This window comes from Carcharhinus amblyrhynchos, chromosome 18 (assembly GCF_965287045.1).
Source record: "Carcharhinus amblyrhynchos chromosome 18, sCarAmb.v2.hapA, whole genome shotgun sequence".
Taxonomy (NCBI): Eukaryota; Metazoa; Chordata; class Chondrichthyes; order Carcharhiniformes; family Carcharhinidae; genus Carcharhinus; species Carcharhinus amblyrhynchos.
In genome coordinates, this window is record NC_137341.1 from 31,707,152 (window position 1) to 31,730,712 (window position 23,561).

Genomic DNA, 23,561 nt, shown 5'->3' on the forward strand with positions numbered 1-23,561 from the left:
TCCAGGATTTTGACCAAGTAACCGTGAAGGAACAATGATAGATTTCCAAGTCAAGATGACAAGTGGCTTGGAGAGGAACCTCCGAGTAGTTTTGTTCCCATGCACCTGCTGCTGTTGTCCTTCTGAATGATAGTGTTGTGAATTTGAAAACAGCAGTCTAAAGAGCTTAAGTGAGATCCTGGTGTGCAGCTTGTAGATGATGTACTCTGCTGTTACTGTGTGTCAGTGGTATAGGAAGTGAATGTTTATGGATGTGGTGCCAATCAAGCAGGCTGCTTTGTCCTGAATGGTATCAAGCTTCTCAGCTAGGGAAGGGAAGAGTATTCATTTCATCACACTCCTGACTTGATTTTGATTTGATTTATTATTGTCAGATGTATTAGCATACAGTGAAAAGTATTGTTTCTTGCGTGCTATACAGAAGAGCAAACCATTCATAGAGAAGGAAACAAGAGAGTGCAGAACATAGCGTACAGCCATAGCTAGGGTTTAGACAAAGATCAACTTCATGCAAGGTAGATCCATTCAAAAGTCTGATGGCAGCAGGGAAGAAGCTGTTCTTGAGTTGGTTGGTACGCGACCTCAGACTTTTGTATCTTATTCCCCACAGAAGAAGGTGGAAGAGAGAACATCCAGGGTGCATGGGGTCGTAAATTATGCTGGCTGCTTTGCCGAGGCAGTGGGAAGTGTAAACAGAGTCAATGGATGGGAGACTGGTTTGTGTGATGGATTGGGCTACATTCAGAACCTTTTGTAATTTCTTGGGCAGAGCAGGAGCCATATCAAGCTGTGATACAACCAGAAAAAATGCTTTCTATGGTGTATCAGTAAAAATTGATGAGAGTCGTAGCTGACGTGCCAACTTTCCTTAGTTTTCTGAGAAAACAGAGGCTTTCTTATCCATAGTGTCGGCATGGGGGGACCAGAACAAGTTGTCAGTGACCTGGACACCTAAAAACTTGAAGCTGTTGACCCTTTCTACTTCCTCCTCATTGGTGTAGACAGGGGCATGTTCTCCTCGATGCGTCCTTAAGTCAGTGACAATCTCCTTTATTTTGTTGACATTCAGGGAGAGGTTATTGTCGCTGCACCCGTTCACCATAGTGGTGTCATCAGCAAACTTGAAAATCGAGTTGGACGGGAATTTGGCTGCACAGTCATTGGTGTTCAAGGAGTATAGTAGGGGGCTGAGAACACAGCCCTGTGGGGCACCGGTGTTGAGGATGACCGTGGAGGAGGTGTTGTTGCCTATCCTTACTGATTGTGGTCTGTGTATTGGAAAGTTTAGCATCCAGTTGCAGAGGGAAGAGCCAAGGCCCAGGCCATGGAGTTTGGAAATGAGTAGGAATAATGGTGTTGAAGGCTGAGCTGTTGTCAACAATTAGGAATCTGACATAGATGTCTTTGCTATCTGTGTTCCAGGGTTGAGTGCAGGGCCAGGAGATGGTGTCTGCTGTGGACCTGTTGCAGCAGTAGGCAAACTGTAGTGGATCCAGGAATCCGGAAGGCTGGAATTGATTTGTGCCATGACGAGCCTTTTGAAGCACTTCACAATGATGGACGTCAGAGTCACCAGATGATAGTCATTAAAACTTGGCGTTTCTTAGGTACCGGGATGATGGTTGTCTTCTTGAAGCAGATAGGGACCTCAGGTTGTTGTAAAGAGAGGCTGAAGATGTCTGCAAGACCTCCGCCAGCTGATCCATGCAGGATCTGAGTACTCCATTTGGGCCAGTCACTTTCCATGGGTTGACCTTCGAGAAAGCTGCTCTGACATCTGCAATGGTGACCTCAGATATAGGTTCATCTAAGGCTTCCAGAATGGAGGGCATGCTCTCGCTGACCTCTTGCTCAAAACAGGCATAGGATGCATTGAGTTCAAAAGGGAGGGGGATGTTGGAGCCAGCGATTTTACATGCCTTCATCTTGTAGCCTGTTACATCTTGCAGACTTTGCCATAATCAGCAGGGATCTGTGTGGCTGGCCTGGGACTCTAGCTTGGTCCAGTCTTTTGCCTTTTGGCATCTTTGATGGATCTCCTTATATTGTAAATGGCCTTCTTATTTAGGTCAGGGTTGCCTGATTTGAACGCCTCAGACCTAGATTTCAGCAAGCAGTCGATATCCCTGTTCATCCATGGCTTCCGGTTTGGAAATACACAGATTTGCTTCTTTGGCACACAGTCTTCTACACACTTACTAATGAAGTCAATTACTATAGTGGCATACTTGTTCAAGCTGGTCGCAGAGTTTTTAGATACTGACCAGTCCACTGACTCCAAGCAGTCCCGTAGGAGATTGTCAGATCCCTCAGATCAACATTGCGCGGCTTTCTTTGATGGATTCTCCTGCTTCAGATTTTGATCGTAAGCCAGAAGCAGGAGCACAGCCTTGTGGTCTGATTTGACAAAAGCATGGGCAGGCAATTGAATGGTACGCATGTTTGATATTTTTGTGTAGCAATGGTCGAGGATGTTTGAGCCTCTGGTGGAACAGGAGACGTGTTGGTGGTAACTTGGTAGTATGCTTTTGAGCTTGGCCTGACTGAAGTCCCCGGACACGATGAACAAGGCCTCAGGATGTTTCGCCTTAAGGCTATTTATGTGGATGTGAAGGTCCCAGTGGGTTCTTCACATCCACATGAGGTGGGATGTAAACTGCCATCAGGATAATGGACTTGAACTCCCACAGAAGGGATAGGGGTAGTAGGGATGGCATTTTAATGTCAGGTATTCTAGGCCAGGGGAGCAGAAACTTGCCAGTGTTGCTAAGTATAGGCACCACAAAATGTTGATTAGGAAGCAGACCGCCATCTCCCCTAGCCTTGCGTGAGGCCACTGTATGGTCCATTCAATGGATTAAGAAGCCCTCTGGTTGTAGGGCACAGTCCAGTGAAGCAGGAGTGAGCCATGTCTCCGTAAAACAGAGCACACAGCAGTCCCTCAGTTCTCTTTGGAAAGTGAGTCCAGCTTTAAGTTCGTCTAGCTCATTTTCTAGAGATTGGGCATTTGCTAGTGCCCTATAGATTTGGCTTTGAGGAGTTAGGAGGTGAGTTACTCACCACAGGATTGTTATTCTCTTGTACAGTAAGAAGTCTCACAACACCAGGTTAAAGTCCAATAGATTTATTTGGTAGCACAAGCCACAAGATTTTGGAGCACTGCCCCTTCATTAGTGAGTGGGAGTTGTGTTCACAAACAGGACATATATAAAGACAAACTCAATTTACAAGATAATGGTTGGAATGTGAGTCTTTACAGGTATTCAAGTCTTAAAGGTACAGACAATGTGAGTGGAAAGAGGGTTAAGCACAAGTTAAAGAGATGTTATAGCACAGGTTAAAGAAATAAGACCTACAACTGATGCTATATACTAGGTACATCAATGACTCATAGCAAAATATCACTGAAACAACTATATGATGACATCAAAAGTTCCATCCCACCATCAGACTCACCGTAGACTACTCTCCAGAATCGGCTGCATTCTTCGACACACGATCTCCATCAAGGATGGTCACCTCAGCACTTCACTGTACCGCAACCTCCTGGATAACCTCACGATGCTCCACTTCTCCAGCTTCCGCCCTAAACACATTAAAGAAGCCATCCCCTAAGGATAAATCCTCTGTATGCACAGGATCTGCTCAAATAAGGAGGATTAACAGACACTTCCAGACGCTGAAAGATGCCCTTATAAGAACACGATATGGTGTTCGATTCACCGATTGATAGTTCTGACATGTCACAGTGAAAAACTGCACCAACCTCCTCAGAAGACAAACACAGCGGACAGAGTACTCTTCATCATCCAATACTTCCCCAGAGTGGAGCAGGCTCTCCAGAGCCTTCAACATGTCATTGGTGAAGATGAACATCTCGCCAAGGCCATCCCCACACTTCCACTTCTTGCCTTCAAACAACCACACAACCTCAAACAGACCATTGTCCACAGCAAACTACCCAGCCTCCAGGAGAACAATGACCACTACACCACACAACCCTGCCACAGAAACCTCTGCAAGACGTGCTGGATCTCTGACACGGATGCCATCATCTCATGTAAGAACACCATCCACCAGATACATGGTACATACTCTTGCAACTCGACCAACGTTGTCCACCCAATACACTGCAAGAAAGGATGTCCTGAGGCATGGTACACTGGGGAGACCATGCAGGCGCTACAAACACCACTCAACAATCACCAGGCAGGAATGTTCTCTTCCTGCTGGGGAACACTTCAGCAATCACGGGCATTTAGCCTCTGATCTTCGGGTAAGCGTTCACCAAGTCGGCCTTCACAACACACAACAAAGCAGAATCGCTGAGCAGAAACTGATAGCCAAGTTCCGCACGCATGAGGACGGCCTCAACCAGGATCTTGGGTTTATGTCACACTATCTGTAATCCCCACGACTTGCCTGGGCTTACAAAATCTCACTAACTGTCCTGGCTGGAGACATACTCATCTCTTTAACCTGTGCTTAACCCTCTCTTCATTCACATTGTCTGTACCTTTAAGACTTGATTACCCGTAAAGACTCGCATTCCAACCGTTATCTTGTAAATTGAGTTTGTGCTACCAAAAAAAATTCTGTTGGACTTTAACCTGGTGCTGTGAGACTTCTTCTTACTATGCTTACTCCAGTCCAATGCTGACATCTCCACATCAAGTCTCTTGTAGCCATGGAATTTATATGGCTAGTCCAGCTATGTTTCAGATTAATGGGAACTCCAGAAAATTGATAGCGGGGGATTCAGCAATGGTAAAGCCATTCAATGTCAACATGGTGTGACAGCTGTAGCCAGCTTCATGCTAACCATTTGGAAAAGGTTTCAGAAGGCATTTCCACCTTGAGAATATCCACACACTGTCCTTAAGTGGGCAGTGAGCACATTCCTTGGACAAAAATTGAAATGGGCATCAAGTATTGATACTCTGTGAACTTGAAAACCAAAAGTGCACCTGACATTGGGGTCCTGACCCCAGAACTAAAATCTATCCTATTCACTCAGCAACAGAAAGAAATAACTTGAATCGCACCTTTAGCATTATAGGACGTCCCGCAATGTTTTACAGCCAATTAAATACTTCTAAAGAGCAATCGTTGTTATATTATGGACAAACATCACAGCAATTTTGAAAACAACATGATTCCACAAACATCAACCATATAAATTATCGGATTATTTATTTTGGCGATGTTGGTTAAGGGATAAATGTTAGTCAGAAGACTGAGAGAACTCATCTGTCCTTCTTCAAATACTGCCACTGGATCTTTCAAACCATTGTTACAGAGCAGACAATATGTTGGCTTAACATCTCAAGCAAATGATGAATGATCAAACCATTTCCCATTTTGTAAGGCATCCAGAAGTATTTACTTCAGGCGTGCTTTGTAATTTGTAAATTGTTGTTCTTGCATGCTTAGTTGCTAGTTACAGAGCAGCAACATCACTATCTTTTCTGGGTGTGAGAATTGGAGAAGGAAAGAAAATTAGTAACAAGCTGAAGGAGTAACTTTTTTTCTGTCAAAGTTGCCAATTACAGGGAGAAATGATTCAAGCAGTCATACACAGTAATTGATGCAGGCATATAAGGCTTTCCCATTGGCTTAATGAGTTTATATGCAAGTAGCTGAGTTACATAACCACCTAAGTCTCAGGTTCAATCTCTGGCTGGCTGACCTCAATTAGGCACTGAGAGAAATGTTACAAGTAGCTTTAGCACAACAGGCTATGAAGAGGGAGGAAAGAATAGTCTCTAGCCTGTAGAATTGTATCTTTCCAGAACACAGTATTCTCCTGTAAGACAAAACAGATTAACTCTCAGTATTGGTTGTGCAAAATAATTCAGTAGAGGATCAGCTTAGCTTCTGAGTCAAAAGGTTATGATTCACGATTTGGGCACATTAGGTACCCATTTTAATGACTGAAAAATTGATCTAGTTGCATAATGGGTGTGTTATGCTTCAGCACTTCAAATTCATCTCTGTTCCAACTCTACGAAGAATGCAATAGTGGAAAATTATTCCTGAAGAACTGAGCTACACATCAGAATAATTTTGGGTTTGCACTTCCCCTACTGACCAATTAGGGGAACTTCATAGCAAACAAAGAGAAATAATCTGATAATGAAGTTGTACTTTAATCCAGGTCTCAGAACTGAAAAGCGTGTGTCTATCCCAATTATCACACTTGTATGTTTTTGTTTACGTGGATCAGAAGTGTTTAACAAGATGTCCAGCTGAAATCAAAAGCAAGTTCTGTTTGATGATTAATTGACAGTTATTCAATCAAGGCAAAACTTCACAGGTTGTAGAAATTAGCAAGAGGGGAAAATTAAAGACATCAGCAAGCTGAAAGCCAAACCAGCAAACTTGAATAATAAGCAACATACAGAGTAAAGTAGCTGGACTGTATTGGCAGAACAAAGCATCTCAACTTAATGAGGCATCTAAACAATGATAAAAGTGTGATATAAATGAGGCAATGCACAGCTTCAAAGGCTCATTATGCAAAAACATGCAATCCATTCTCAAATCACAAAGCAGAGAAGGCGGCAATTTGACTCACTGAATCCATCTAGGCTCTCTGTAGAGCAATCGTCGGTCAGTCCTAGTCCCCACTCTGCAGCCCAGCAAGTTTATTTTTGATAAATACTCTTCCAATTTCATTTTGAAGTCATTGGTTGTTAAAATTTCCTCATCACTCAAATGCAGCATAATTACAACTTGGTGAAAAAGCTCTTCTGGCATCCCCCTTGTGTCTTGCCCAAAGCCTTAAATCTGTGCTTCTCGTCCTTGTACCATCAGTTAATGGAAACAGTTTTTCTTTGTCTACCTTATCCAAGCTTGTCATACTCTTATACAGCTCTATCAAATCTCCTTTACTCCCAGGGGACTGTCCCAGCTTCTCCAATCTAAATTTGTAGCTAAATCCCTCACCTCTGGATTGTCTGGTAAACCTCTACATCCTCTAAATTTCACATTCTTCCTAAAATGTGGTGACCGGAAATGAATGCTATACTCTAGTTGTGTCCCTATCAAAACTTTACAAAGGTTCAGCATAACCTCCCTGCTTTTACACTCCATTCATGAAGTCCAAGAACACATATGCCTGGCTAACTACTCTCTCAATATGTCCTGCCATCTTCCAAGGTCGATGCGCATGAACCCCCAAGTCCATCTGTCCCTGCACACTCTTCTGAGTTTGTACTGTTGGATATTAGAAATAAGGTATAGACTTAAGAGAGTCTAATTTAATGTATCTGTGTAAGTAAGAGCAAAACTCTACTTAGATTCATGAGTGGAATTTGGAAAACACTCATGCAGAAGCCGGAGTACAGTGAGGACAGTTGGCTCACAGTGAATCATTTTGGGGGATTTGAGGAGAAAACCATAGCAGTTCGATTGAGTATCATCTGCCACTTGGTTTTAGGGTGGGGTGTGTCTGACCACAGTTGGCCTTTTGGTTTACAGGGATGGAATATTTATTTAGAATCTGCAAAGATGTAAAAAGGGAAAGGAATATTGTTTTATAGTCAAACTTTTCATGTTTAATAAGTGTTTTTTTCCGTTGTTAAAGCTAATGGACTATCCTGTGACTCTGATCAATGTTTTCTAAAAAAAACAAGTTATGGGGGGGCGGGGGGAATGGTGGAACGAGTCTCCCAGCCCACATCCTGGTGGGTGCCACAGCCTACATGCATCTCTGGTATCACCAGATTTCACCGGATTTCTGGTATCATGAGCTCTGTGCCAATGAGCTGAATAAATTATTTAAATCAGCATTTTAATATTGTCAGCAGGCCGGAGACTTCAGCCTTTCCCCTACCCTGTCAGGACTGTTTCAGTCCAGTGGGATTTACAACAGTTCCCAGTAACAGGAAGCTGGTGAACTGACCCCGCTGGAGTGAAAGGGGACCATGGAGTCCCCACAGAGGATCAAGGTGATGATGCCCTCCTGGACATTGCCAGCTTGCAATGCCTGTCTGGCCCCCGGCACTGCCCAAGCAGCAAGGCGGCAATGCATCTTGGCACTGGCCACTGGGCATCAGGCAATACCAAGGTGGCAGAGCCAGAGGGGACAGGGCCTACGGGAGGAAGGGGGAGCTCCCTCTGCCATTCTGCAGGATCACAGGCAGAGGGAGGGAAAGGCTGATCGGGGCTGGCCATCAGGGTGGGGTGGGGGGGGGGGGGGGGGGGGGGCACTGAGATGGGCCAGTGAAAGTGGCGGAGGGGCTTTGCGGGGTGGAGGCGTCGAAGCTAGGCTGGACATATCCAGGAAGCCAATGATTAGGGGTCACATGTCCAGTAATACAGGGTCACAGGGCGGGCCAGCAATCAAGCTGGCCAGCAATTGGGAGGCCAGCAGTGCAGGATACTGCACATGTGCTGCTCTCAGCATTGATAGATTGGCACATGAGCAATAGCCAGCTCAGCACTATGCTGCCGGCCTCTCCAGTGGGAATAGACCATGCCCACTGATTTTTGGAGTGATGCATGCTAGGGCACTCTGCCGTCAGAGTGTGGGAGATTCATTTTGCAAGTCCCACTGAAAAAAACAGCTTTTGCTCTTTGTGCAAATTCAGCACTTGGAACATTTTGGGAGAAATCTACCCAAGGTCTTTTGAGCCAGGGTTCCATTCTCAGACCTTCCAATCCAGCAGTAACGTCAACTGAGATCATAACAATTCAAGGTGGTGGACTTCAATGTCCATCACTACTGACCAAGCCCTAATTGACATAGCTACTAAACTGGATCAGCGGCAGATGCGATGGAACCAAGACAGAAAAATATACTTGACTTCATCCTCACCAACTTGCTTGCCACAGATGCATCTATCCATGACAGTATCCATGACAGTCCTTGTGAAGACAAAGTCCCATCTTCACAGTGAGGAAACCCTCCACCTTGATGGGTGGGACTATCACGCTAAATTGGTTAGATTTAGGTAAGATCTAGCAACTCAAGGCTAGATATTTATGAAGCACTGTGGGCCATCAACAGCAGCACAATTGTATTCAACCACAATCTGTAACCTCATGGCCCACCATATTCCCCCACTTTACCTTCAATGAATTTGATTCACTTCACATTATATCAAGAAATGGCTGAAGGAAGTGGCTACTGAAAAGGCTATGGGCCCTGACAACATTCTGGTAAATAGTACTGATGGGCCCCTAGTCAGTACAACTACAACACAGGCATTTACCCAGCTGTGTGGAAAATTCCTCAGCTATGGCCTGTACACAGAAAGCAGGACAGATCCAAACTGGCCAATTACCTCTTCATCAGTCTACCCTCAATCATTAGTAAAGTGATGGAAGGGATCATCAGCATGGTATAAAGTGGCACATGCTCAGCAATAAGCTCTTCTTTGACACTCAATCTGGGTTCTACTGGTGTCACCCAGTTCCTGATCTCATTATAGTCTTGATTCAGACATGGAAAAAAGAACAGAACACAAGAGGTAAGGTGACAGAGACTGCAATTGATATCAAAGCTGCATTTGACCAAGTGTAGCATCAAGGAACCCTAGCAAAACTGGAGTCAATGGGTATTGGGGAAAACTCTCACTGGTTGGAGTCATACCTAGCACAAAGGAAGATGGATGTGGTTGTTGGAGGTCAGTTATCTCAGCTCCACGACATCACTGCAGGAGTTCCTCAGGGGAGTGTCCTAGGCCCAACCACCTTCAGTTGCTTCATCGATGACCTTCCTTCCATCATAATTCAGAAGTGGAGATATCCACTTTCAATTGCACAATGTTAAACACTATTCACGACTGATCAGATACTGAACAGTATACATGTCCAAGTGCAGCAGAACAGGACAATATCCAAGTTTGGGCTGACAAATGGCGAGTAACATTAGTGCCAGGCAATGATCACCTCAAACAAGAGAAAATTTAACCAAATCCCCTTGCATTTAATAGCATCACCAACACTGAAATCCCCACCACCAACATCCTGGAGTTACCACTTACCAGAAAATCCACTGGACTAGCCATATAAATACTGTGGCGACAAGAGCAGATGAGAAGGTAGGAATCCTGCAGTGAGGAACTGATCTCTTGACTCCCCAAAGCCTATCTACAATCTACATGGCACAAGTCAGGAGTGTGATGGAATACTCTCCTCTTGCCTGGATGAGTGCAGGTTGCCTAGCCAGTGAAGCTCACACCCCTTGAATGAATAACAAAAAAACTACCCTACATTTAAAAATTACAATTTACAAAAGATTAAAGTAATCCTATAACAGATGTATTTGTAACAATAGGTGAAGAGCAAAAACCTGCTGGAATAAAGTAGTATAGAATGAGTTTGAAAGGTTTAGGTCAAACTTGATTTCAAGTAACTGAAAAAGCTAGAAATCCTTTCAAAAGATTCTTATCAGTTTTTGGCAACACCTCTGTGCATGATATTTACTAAGCTAAACTGAATGAATAAACAAAAAAATAAATAAAATTTCAAATTCCAGTTCACAACAGAATAACAAATGCAAGTTCACAATAGAAATGCAATCACACCACTGTTTTAAATTGGAAATGTTCTTCCAATGGCTGTCAAAGGTCACTCTTGAGAAAGGCTTCAGAGTCAAACAACATCTGTAGGTGATTGGCCATTTGCAGAAACGTGAGGCTGGCTCATGTTACCCTCTTATTACCACTGCAGTGTTTCATTCTCACTGCGTGCTGTAATAGAGGTACCAGAAAAAAAACAGCATTCTAAAAATAATCTCTGTATATATTTGTCGCAGTTCGAATAGTAATAAACCATTCGAACATTTTATTAATTCCTTTACAAATACTAAGTGAGAACCATTGGTCCTGGAATTGTGATTTTTCACCTTCTTATTAGATCTTGGAGAATCAAGAATGAACATTTCCACTCAAACGCAATAACAGGTGCTTCAAAAATCACTTACCTGTAAATGTTTAATTTTGGTTTTGTCTTGATTATTCTGGGCTTATTCTAATATGACTTTCCTACTCACTGGACAGGATTCTCTGACCTTCTCTGTGGCTGGGGTTCTCCGGTCCTGCTGCTGTGAATGGAGACTTGGCCGAGGGCCAAATCCTCCATTCTCGCAGGCTGCGGTGGCAAGGCGTATGACATTGGAGAATTCCAGCCACTTGCTCATGTCTTTCACAGCTCCGAAATGCTACTGACCTTTTCACTTTCTTTCTCCATCATAACCTTTCTTTTCCTCTCTCTTCAATCTCTGCAGAGCACTATGGTCAATGCTGCTTTGAGCTTTGGCCTTCTGTTCAGTTAAACATGCAAACATGCCACAATCATCTTGTGTTAAAATCAAGACTGATCTCACAGTTTCCCAACTCACTTGCCTCTTAGGCCTCAAAGTTGGAACTCTTCACTTCCTCCAGTCTTCCCTTACACACATTCAAGACTGAGATCAACAGATTTGGTGTAGCCCGGGCGGTATAGTGGTACAGTGGTTTGCACTGCTACCTCACAGCGCCAGAGACCCAGGTTCAATTCCGGCTTCGGGTCACTGTCTTTGTGGAGTCTGCACGTTCTTCCCGCGTCTGCATGGTTATCCTCCGGGTGTTCCAGTTTCCTCCCACAGTCCAAAGATGTGTGGGATAGGTTGATTGGCCATGCTAAATTGATGTTTTGTGTCAGGGTATTAGCACGGTAAATATGAGGGGTTATAGGAATACAGCCTGAGTGGGATTGTGGTCAGTGCAGACTCGATGGTCTGAATGGCTTTCTTCTGCACATAGGGATTCTAAAGAAAAAGATTTGTATTGAGGGTGCCAAAGAATATGAGTTAAAAGCAGGTGACTGGAGTTGAAATAAATATCAGATCTGTACAACCTTAAGGGGCTGACTGGTATAATCCTGTTCCTATGCTTCCTATCTATAGGCTAAAAAAGTTACTGTAACACCAACTAAATCACCAGTTTTAAATTTATTTCACTTTCTGTACTTTTTTCAACCCTGATGCTGTTCTGCAGAATGAGTTTTGTCGATCAACCAGAATTAAATCTTTAAGTTTATTTATTAGTGTCACAAGTAAACTTACATTAACATAGCAATGAAGTTACTGTGAAAATCCCCTTGTCGCCACACTCTGGCTCCTGTTCGGGTACACTGAGGGAGAATTTAGCATGGTCAATGCACCTAACCAGCAATCTTTCAGACTGTGGGAGGAAACTGGAGCACCCAGAGGAAACCCACACATACATAGGGAGAATATGCAGACTCCGCACAGTGACCCAAGCCAGGAATCAAAGCTGGGTCCCTAGAGCTGTGAGGCAGCAGTGTTAACCACTGTGCCACCCTTTCGCAACTGCTTTAAAAAAAAGTGAAATGACTTTAAATGGAGCACTGCAGACATGAATAGAATGAAAACACATTCATCCTGTACAGTCCTTGATTGAACAAGAAACTGTCATGAATTAACCTATTTACTACTTTATAAAGTTTGTATTTTATAATGTTACACCATAGAATTACTTCATGACAGACTTGCAGCCTATTTAAGTACAACCTAACTTTAAACTCACCGAATGATGGTACTCTACATCGCTTCTGAGTTTCTGTTGTAAGCAACAGTTTACTTTGACTTCTGCCATCATCGTTATCAGGTAGAAATTCTTTGTGCGCTCTTGTAACAGTTGGTGACTGTGGAATGCTGGGTAGAGTTTGAGACTTTGTCAGCAAAGGTCGCTGCAACTTCCTGTCTAAAGATCTAAGGAGAAACCAAAAAGAGTAATTCCATCTTAATGCACAGAAAAGTAATTAAATAATTGTAACAATTATCTCATTACCAAGAAGCCGTACACATATTCATTCCACACAGTAATTTAAGTTTCTAACAAGTTAGATTGCTTGTGTGTTTGGAAAACTTCACTTATATGGTGTTTGTTAATAAAACAAAAAACAATAAAAAGTTCATCATATGCTTTGGAATGTAATTTTATGTCATGAGAAATCCTTCTCACTTGTTCACAAGCCATAGACTAAGCATTTGAGTATGGAGCAGAGAGTTGACGAAAAATCCCATTACATTCATAGCAGGTTGAAAAATGTCATTGCAACTTCAGACCTACTCCACAAATCATTTCCAGATAAGATAGCCCAAAGGTTTGTCAAGTATGCCAAACTGCCCTCTTCTCTGCCTAATCAATGAGCAGAATTCTCTACTAATTGAACTAATTGTCATAACGGTGAGAATAATACAGCGATCTGCCCTGGTCTCTAGACTGCTCTCTGCACCACAATCCTCCCATACTCACTTTTTTGGAGAGTTGGGAGTTTTGTGTTGATACGGGGGTAGAGGGGGGTCAGGTCCTTGAGTGAGTGTATCTTGATAACACTTGAACAAGCCTGGCTTCAGAGTACTTGAGCCATTTCTCACACTGCACCAGGAGATACCCTCTCCTCCCTTCCCATTAGCAGTATGCTTTCCCCCTCCAACATATTTCCACTCCACTCTCAGAGAAGCAAAGTGTACCACTTTAACTTTCATAGTTTTCACAGTAATACACACCGAGTGACAGTCACAATTTAATAGCATTCTAAAACACTGGGTCTTACTGTTGCCATGGAAACTTTATTGGTTGAGAATATATATTGAGAGTAACTATGCTTTTGCAAACACAATTTCAAGTGGCAAAGCATTAAACACTGGTATATGAAATCATGCAGTCCAACTAAATGCACTGTCCAGACATATGATCATTCCGCTCTTCATCACAATTATATTTCGCCACTCAATCCCATTTTATATACCACAGAAGTAAAGGCAAAACATAAGTGCAATTTTTACCTGAAAATATGGACAAAATTGCCAGAGGATAATGCATATTTGTTTAAGTGAGGGTGTTCATTTAGAGCAATGCTAAAAGGAAATTGAACTTATTGCACAGATGTTAGCTGAGATAATTGTATCTGCTTCATCACTAAGCTGTTTCATTAGTGAGGCTTGTCAGCGTCATTCAAACCAATTTTGATTAAAATCTACAATTCTTATTTTTGCAATTATGAGGTTTGTAAGATTATTTTGTTTTAGGACTATGTCTTTTGGGTTTATAAGATTATCATAGTTTGGCACTGAAACTTTAAATATAGGCTAGATGAAAGGGGTAATGTGACCTCTGCTGGAATCTGCTGACAGTAATTCTGGGTAGTTTAATTATTAGAGATCAGAGGAAGTTTCAGGTTGTTTTATTGAGAGAGGTGCAAAGTATTTATGCTTGCAGTCAATTACAGCAGTTTCTATGTCTACAGTGAGTAGACAGAATATAGTGAGTAGGCAAAATTCTCTCATCCCACCCGCAGCAAGGTTGGTTGTGGGCAGAGTAGAGAATCTAATGGAAGCCAAATTAACTGAAAGCCGCTGGCATAGTCATGTTGCAACTATACCAGAAGCACACTACTGGCAGGGTGGTCTTCCTGCTGACTGATGGCATGCACATAATTTGCATTAATTTGCATTTCATGTGTGCTCATTAGAACAGCTGTCTGCATGCATCCTATCAGTCATTCCCATGTTATGTCACGCTAGTGTGAAATTATGTTGTCTGAAATCAGATTGCGAAAGAGTAGTGTGCACAAGGCAGCCCGCAGTTCACAAGAGACTTTGAACTGAGTGCAAAAAAAACCTTTCTGCCATTATGGTGTGCTGCTCACCACTCTGCCCTCCATCTCCATGCTGAATTAATCTTCTTGGACAACACCGTGCTGCTGGACCCATGGACCCTTCTGTGTCACCATTTTGGATCAGTATAGTGCCTGGGGTTGGGGAAAAAAAACGATCTCCTTACCCCTGATACCACGCACAAGCATTTATCTGAACAGGATTATGCTGGAGGACTCATGCAACCACTGCAACAAATGTCCGATGATCAACTGGTTGTGAAGTGTAAAATGAACGGGGGTAAGAGTGGGGGCCTGCTGAAGACAGTGTGGAGCAAGGTGGTTGGAAGGCTGTGAAAAGAGGTGTTAGGAAGGGGAGTCAAGGGCTCACAAGGAGGTAAATGAAGGTGATGAATAATGGATGGCATAGGGAAGATGGTTGGGGTGGGGGGGGGGGGGTGGTGGTTGGTGCTGGAACCTGACAAGCTGCATAAAAAAGCTCACAAACAAGAGGGTAAAAGGGATACCATATCATTTATTAGAAGGGGATGCACTAAGATCCCAGATGTGGTAAGTAGAGGTCCAAGTGAGGCATGGGTGCCTTTCAAATGATGGGGTCGGGGGAGACTGATTAAATTGAGGAACATATTTCTTCTTAAGGCTGCTTGCTAGTCTTTTCTCTCTGGGTCGCTGATATCCTGCACAGTGTGGTGAAGACAGATGGACTGAAGAAAGTGATATGTGTGTGCTGGACTAATATTTAAATATGGAACTGGGACCCCTGAATCTACCAGTTGACAGGGGCTGACAAATCAGCTGCCAGGCAACTGGGTTGGATCTCGCCTATATATAATGAAAGAGATTCCAAGTGCAGAATCTGATGCAGGATCCTGCCATTCTGACCAGCAGAAAAGACACCATCGGAGATGCCTGCCACCGTACTTAGTCTCAAAATCGGAGAATTCTGCTCATTTAGTCTCCCAAAATCCCAAAAATGCATTATACATATCAAGCTTTTGACAACTGCACTGTAAACAATCCCTTTACTTCTGAGATACAAAGTAGTTTGGATCAAAGATAGCTAATTCAAAATTCTACTATTATGTTTCAGTTGCCATGAGGAAGAAGGTAATGGAAGCATTTTTGAGATCAGTTTGAAGGCTTCCCTATAAACCCAGGAATATTATAGACAGCATGTGTAATTTCATCTTGTGCATTCTGTAGCTGACTAAAAGATAGAGACCAAGAGCAAGAACAAACCAGACCTGCACTTCGAGCAAAGAAAATGCTGACTCTATTGTTCACCACAGAGAATGTGGATAGGAGCTTATGCTCAAACTGAAAACCAAGGTGAAAGATTTGCCTAGCTTGGAGCTAGAAGAATAAATCTATAGCGTAGCACTCACAGTGAGAGATAGAATAGAACATACCTGGTTGGGAAAGTAAAAATGAAGCAACCCATTGCAAGCTATGAACTCTTTGTAATAAGAACTGTAATTCCAGGGAAAGTGATAAATAAAAGACAATGGTTTATTTCTGTAATTTGAAGTATAAGTTGCTTACAAAAAAGTGCTTTGCCATTACTGTTTTCTTAGTCAAGTACATTTTTACAGTGTAAGTTTTAAAACATGAAGTCTTGATGTCTTTCAGCTGTTAACTGGAAGTTCAAGTTTCTGTTTAAAAGTTATTAGTCTCTATAGAGATCATAACAACATATATTTGGTCATTTTTACCAAGGAATTTTATATTTGTAACAATATGCGTGTGTGTTCCAGTTTCTAATCACATGCTCCTATAAAGTGTCTTCTAATAGGAGGAAGAGGTCAGCTGTATGGCTGCCTCATAGGACAGAAATAGACTGGAACTGGGTCTGTAGATGGTCCTGCAACTACATGCAGCAGAGGATTGCTACAGTAACTGATTGTACCAAGATGCCATAGGATGCATTATTAGTCATTTGATGCAGCTGTAAGTCTTAGGTATGACATCATATGAGCTTTATTTCCATTATCTATGCCAATTTCTAGCATTGCCCTTCTGCTGTCATTCCCTCAGCACGATTAAAGATCTGAATGAAAATAAATCACTTGTCATCACTGAGATATGTGAAGATCCCAGATCTTAGTGCTTTCAGTGACAGCTCAGCCTCATCTTACAACTTTGACCAATAAGTAGCTTTGATGCAGAAGGGCTTGGGGTTTCCCATATTCCCTGTGACAGGCTGCAGCTCAGATAGGCAGTCTCTTATATAGATGAAGACTGTGAATTCCTCATTGTTGACACAAGCCAGGCTGTGAAGAGCGAGAAACTAATCCCTAATCTTAAAAGTGAGAGATTTGGAAAGACTGAAGGCATTTGGCTTTTCAGCCTGAAATGAGGGCATCTGTTGGGTGATCTTGTAGAGGTACACAAGATAGTTAAAGGAATCAAAAGATGATTCCAGAATATTATGTGAAATTAATTTCTGAAAGTAGAAAAAGGGACACATTCAGTCTAGTAAAAAATACATTTAGGACTTGTAACAGGAAATTTCTTTCCACACTTGGCATGATCAATGCACAGAATGGACCCACATAGAAAAGTGGAAGTGAAAACTCTGCAATTATTTGAAAGAAGAATAGATGGTACAATGAGGGAGACTTGAGTCTTTTTGAATGGGTGAATTTAGATGGACAGTAAAGGCTTTCCTGGTCTGTAATTACCTTGTGATGCTCTCCAACTGTATAGCTCAGTTACATACTCTAAAATGATTCCATGATGTGCTGATGTTGAATTACCAAACTATGCTTCTTCTTTAGATCTTTAAAATATTAACTCTTAGGGTGCACCAACTAAAGGAATCAGTGAGCTGGTCCTCTGTCTGGCAGGTTCCTCATCAGCTGTGCTCTGCTCTTCGTTTGCCATTTATTAATGGTCCCTTCCTCAGCAGTGGATATATTTGTGCTGCTGTTTGCCACCTTAGGAATGGTTTAGTTATGGTGCTGTGAGATCTTGGTTGATGTTGTACATTTGGTGCTCTTCCTCCTCTGCCTGGACACCTGGAAGAACAGGAGAATAATATACTTCACAACGTTACAACGAAACAACCTTTGCAACATAGCATCACACGGCAAGACATCTTGGCATTTTAGGCTATACTGTTGCAATATTTGCCTGAGTGAGAGTGTGTATGAGTGTGTGAATTAATAAGGAAATCAGGTTTGAAATATAAATGACACTAGCCATAAACATGAAGTTCTTTGTCATTATCCTCCCCTGTTTGCCTCCAAGCCCAGAATCTCAAGTATTGCATTTTTATTGGGTTCCTCGTGTCTACATGTATTAATTTTTGTGTATTAATTTTTCTGCAAGGAAATATGAAAGGGATTTATGTTGGTACCTTGCGCTGCCATCATACTGGCTGTTTGGCACATTTAATAGATTGACAGCTTGATACAATAGTTTATACAATTTGCATGAACAGCCAAAGCATCCTGGTGAAATTAGAAATATAGACCATTAGCAAAATGCAGTGGTTTCCCTCTATAACAGTGTACCAAGTTTAGTAGACAATATAGTAAAATAAAGCCAAATGTTGGCCCACTTACTTTGACAATCATGCACAGTCCAGCAAATTTCTTCTCCACCTGCTCCCAGGTTCAGAACACAGTGAGACAACATTCACTTGTTCATCACCTTCATTCATTTTGCAACGTTTCTGCTCTTCATTGCAGTGTGGCTCATTCCTCCAAAAACGAGTAACTTTTTCTGCAAATCTTCTGCCGCAAAACCTCCAAAGCAATCTCTGGATTAGCATCACTCTACCCTCTTAACTTCCTTTTAACCTCAAAATAAGGGGGGGGGGTAGTTTAGATTGGAATTGAGGAGGAACTTCTTCACTCAAAGGGTGGTGAATCTCTGGAATTCTCTGCCCATTGAACTGGTGGAGGCTACCTCGCTGAATATATTTAAGTCATGGGTAGATAGGTTTTTGACAGACAAGGGAATTAAGGGTTATGGGGAGAAAGCGGGAAAGTGGAACTGATCCACTTCAGATCAGCCATGATCTTATTGAATGGCGGGGCAGGCTCGAAGGGCTAGATGGCCTACTCCACTCCTGCTCCTATTTCTTATGTTCTTTGCCATTTTCCCTCTCAGTTATCATATAGTTTTCAGGATGACTAAGAGAAGTCTTTTAACAGCTGGAACCGGATAATGTGGCCTCACACTGTGGGACTCTCAGATTGCCATGCACTGTGCACAAGGAATGGCAAAGATTTATAATGAAGAGTTAGCCTTGCATTATAGCACAAGATCATTAGGAAGCGCAGTGGTGCAATAGTGTGCAGCAGCAAAAGAGCTGAGGTCCAAGTGGAATTGTTTTATCAGTCCCATGGTTAAATTTGTTCTCAATGTGCCACTAAGCATGAAGATGGAAAGAACAGAACTTCCAAATAACAAGGATCAAAATTTTAGAACAAAGCAAACCAATACAATAACTATCCCTCCAATACTTAGATTATGTATGAGTCTGTTTAGACAGGTGCTTTCTACTGATTTGCTGCATGAAATTTCATGTTTTATGCTGGTGGATTGCGATCGATCATCTAAACACCACCGGAACAAAGCAAAATAAAACAGTCACAGAGGGACAAAAGACTCATTACATCAGCCAAATCCCTCAGGGAAAAATACAAGACACAAATGGATCCCGAAGCCTTATTCAGGATTTTGCTTGATATTGACTGACCCATCTTTGATAGGATGCTTGACAAATAAACTTCAGCTTATTCCAACAGAGGCATATAGAAATATACTATTGCATAGTGTGCTGTTTTGTTTTTATATTTTAAAAGAACAAGGACACATTCCCCCATGTACCTAGTATAAAAAAATGCTCACATATAATTCACTTTGCATCAGGCTACACTGCCACATACCTGTAGCTGAGTTTACTTCTTATTTGACCCTGGGCTGTGAGTATATCTGGCAAGGCCACCATTTGTTGCCCAGCCCTAATTGCCCTTCACAAGGTTGTGACAAACTGCCTAAGTTCATTTGGTGTAAGTTCACCCACAGTGCTGTTAGGGACAGTATTTCAGGATTTCGACTCAGCAACAGTAAAGGAATAGCAATACAGTTTCAAGTCAGGGTACTGTGTTGGAAGTGGTTATTATCTTTGAGGGCTTATTATTGACTATAAAGAGACGCTGAAATAAGCAGACGTAAAATGAACAGGAACAGCTTATTCAACATTGTTTCAGTAGCACAGCCAGTACAAAACTGCCCTCGCAACACTTGACTTGCTGTCTTAAACGGCATACGCTCGACTAATTACATAACATCCCTCCCCTCTTATTTCAAAAATTCCCCTCGAACATATATACAAGTTATATAGGTATTACCCCAATGTATATATAAGTCAAAACTACATACAAGGAACCATGAAACAGAGAAACATAAACAACCTGCCAATATCAGACACCTAATCTGTGCCTACATTGACATCATCGGTCTTTCTGGGGGTTGATGGTTTTTGGATGAACGTCTCCTCATCTCAGGAGCCTTCTTGGATGTACTTTCCCAAAATTCAGGAAGCTCTTGTCACACATTTATGGTTTCCTCTCGAAATTGGTTTCTGTCTTCCATAGCAATGCCACCTCCATGGGAAAGTCTATCCCTTCCTCAGGGACACTCGGCTCGGTTGATTCCCCTGGCTCCGTCTGAAACTGTTCAGGATCAGGATCTTGGCCGTCCGTTGATAAGCCAGTGGTGGCCAGTTGATCCATATGCCTCCTCCAGACCAGCTAACACTGGCCCTGTTTGGTTCACCACTGTCATTGGGACCCATTTCTGTCCTAACATGTAATTCCTGACCAACATGGACTCTCCTTTCTAGAAACTCCTTGACTTGGAATTCCCCTCCCATCAGACCATCTGTCCTTCCTGATTCCTTTCACCACTTTTCTCATCTCATCTGACCACAAGAGAGCAAACGTGGCTATCACTTTCTGACTAAACATTAACGATGACGGTGAACACTGGGTCTATTACGATACGAACTGAAAAATTGATTCACTCCCTTTCCAAGCAAACCCTCTCCTTGGGAAGCTTTCAGCACCTGCTTTAAGATTTTGATGAACCTCTGCAACTGGCCATTTGTCACAGGGTGATATGAGTTGGACACCTTGGCGGTCAAGATATTCCCCAAATTCTGAACCACAAACTGGGGCCCACTGTTGCTGACCACTTGTTTGGGATTCACAAATCTAAAAAATAATTCATCAAGTCAATCTATCTGCAGACACTGCCATCATGACTGCCCCTTCTAGCTACTTGGAGTGGGCATCGACCACCACAAAATGTATTTGTCCTTCCACTGGACCTGCAAAGTCAACATGGAGCCTTTGCTATGTAGTTTCAGGCCATTTCCATAGGAAGGGGGTGAAAATAACAGCATCTTGCTTACGAGAGAACAAATTCAGAAGAACCTGTCTTTTCCTCGATCTGGGAATCTACACTTGGCCACCAGGAATAGGAAATGAAGGGTAATCCCCTTCATTTGCACTACGCCCAGGGTGCTTTTGGTGCACTTGTGCCAGCACCGTTCCTCTTAACATGGGCGGGATGACCACTCTCCTTCCCCACAACAAATATTTTTTTCCGATACAGACAACTCCCACCTCCTAGACAGATAGCGATGTAAATCTGGCTGATTTCTATGGCTGGTCTTCCCTCTCAAGACTAAATCCATGCCTTGACTTAAGACTAAGTCATTCTGGGTAGTGTTCCGCACCTGAGCTGATCATCTTCTTCAAATTACTCTCTAAGAAAACTACTTAGGCCAGGATTCTCCCAAAAAAATTCTAAGTTCCCAATTTGTATGAAAACAGGAGGAACGCCCGCCATTTTTTCGCATGATTTTTGGATTGAATCTCCCATACACTGCGCATCACAGACTGCCTGAATGGGATTCCTCTGAAAATTAGGGTGTGGGGGCCTATTCCTGCCCGAGAGGTAGGCAGAATTGTGCTGACTGGGCCACTGTGCATGTGCAGATCTGTCAGCACGGAAATCAGCACATACGCAGTGGCCCCACATTGCCAGCCTCCCAATCACTGGCCAATCCCACAAACGCCCACTGCTGTCCTCCCGGACCAGTCCCGATGTCCCCTCCTCCCCACAGCCCCAATTTCCCTGATGCCTCCCCAACCTCCCTGACCTCGTACCCAGCCAGCCCCAATCTCCTGATCCTCTACACCGCGGCAGCCCTGACACTCCCCCTCCCCCAGCAGTCCTGGCCACCATCCTCCTACCTGACACCTCTATCCCCCAACAGTCTCAACCTACCCCCACCCAGATGGCCAGCCCCGATCACTGTTCTTCCTCCCTCTGCCACCGATTTTGAATGCAGAATGACAACCGGGGTCCCCCCCAACAGGCTCCTCACCCTCTAGCCTCATCCCCCCCACTCCTTGACAGTGTCAATGTCCATGGGCAATGCTAAGGTGTCCTTGGGCATTGCCAGTTTGCCCCTTAGTGTCAGGGGCCAGGCTGGCACTGTCCAAGGGTCACCTCCCCTCACCCCAAACCTCATGGGGGGGGGCCTCATTGGCCTCTCTCCACTCCAGCGGGGCCAGCTGCCTGTTGCGGGGGGAGAGGGGAGGAGGCGCTAGTAGGCTCGGAGACTTCAATCCTGAGCCCACAAATGACAGGGAAATCTCATGACATGGAGTTGCTGGTGTTGAATTGGGGTAGGCACAGTAATTAGTCTCCTAACACCAGGTTGAAGTCCACAGATTTATTTGGTAGCATGAGTTTTGAGAGCACTGCCACTTCATCAGGTGACTTTAACCTGGTGTTGTGAGAGTGCTTCCTATGGAAATCCCAAATAGCATATTCACATTAGCTCCATTCCAATTTCGGGTGCAAAGCTGATTACTGCAAAAATCTCGGGCTGGGAGACACACCCACTGAGAAGCCCACGAAACAGCCTCTGCTGATGTCTCCTAATCACCCCCTTCATTTTTAAATTTTAATCAGGAATCCCCATTCTTTCAGGGAGAGACAGCCTTGAAAGAGTACTACCATGCTCTTCTGATTGTTGATTTTGTATGTCATAACAGTATGCTGATAGGAGTAGTGCCCATGTAAGAATTCCTTCAACCCAAACACAATACTCAATTTTTCCTTATCAATCTGGACATAGTTTTCCTCTGTTTTCATCAAAGACCTTGACATGAAGGCAATGGGTCTTTCCTTTCCATTTAGACAATATATGCAGTGGCAACCCCATAAGGCAAGGCATCGCAGGCTAATTGCAGTGGCAACTTTGGGTCAAAATGGGTTAGCACTTCTGACCTCAAGGCTTGGTTTGCCTCCTGCTAAGCCTCCTCATACCCTTGGGCCCATCTCCTTGGCCGGCCTTTCTCAAGCAGCTGGTGTAGAGCTTTCAGCATGGTTGCCAGCTCTGGCACAAACTTGCCATAGTAGTTTATCAACCCCCAGGAATGATCATAATTGTAAAACGTTATCTAGTCCAGGTATCTGTCCATAACACTGGACCCCCGGTAACCCTCATAGAGTTAGATCTGGGAAAGAGCTGATGCTGACGTGATGCCAAAGGGAAGTTGCTTGTAGCAAAAAAATCCCCGATGAGTTACTATTATCATAGATGGTTGGGATTCTTCTGCACCACCCATTTGGAGATTAGGGCTGTGACAGGTCAATTGTCAAAAATTTCTTCCCTGCTACAAATCCACTCAACAAGTTCTGAATGAGAGGAAGTGGGTATTGATCCACACGCAGTGCTGGGTTGACTGTGACCTTGAAGTCCCACAGGTTCTAAATGTGCCAACTGTTTTTTAAAACTGAAACAATTGGTGTGGCCCATACGCTGGTGGTTACTGGTTCCAATGTCTCAATGTTCACCAGCAACTCTAGTTCTACCTCCACTTTCGGCCAGATGG

The 23,561-nt window shown here is 43.2% G+C and overlaps 1 protein-coding gene across 1 annotated transcript in view; it reads right to left on the bottom strand.

Annotated features, from left to right (window-relative positions):
• The window catches only part of LOC145354675 (ankyrin repeat and fibronectin type-III domain-containing protein 1-like), an 859,363-nt gene that overhangs the window by 667,252 nt on the left and 168,550 nt on the right, over window positions 1-23,561 (bottom strand). The window contains exon 2 of the mRNA XM_080206110.1: window positions 12,540-12,724. Coding sequence (XP_080062236.1) covers window positions 12,540-12,724 — 185 coding nt within the window. The remainder of the gene's footprint in view (window positions 1-12,539; window positions 12,725-23,561) is intronic.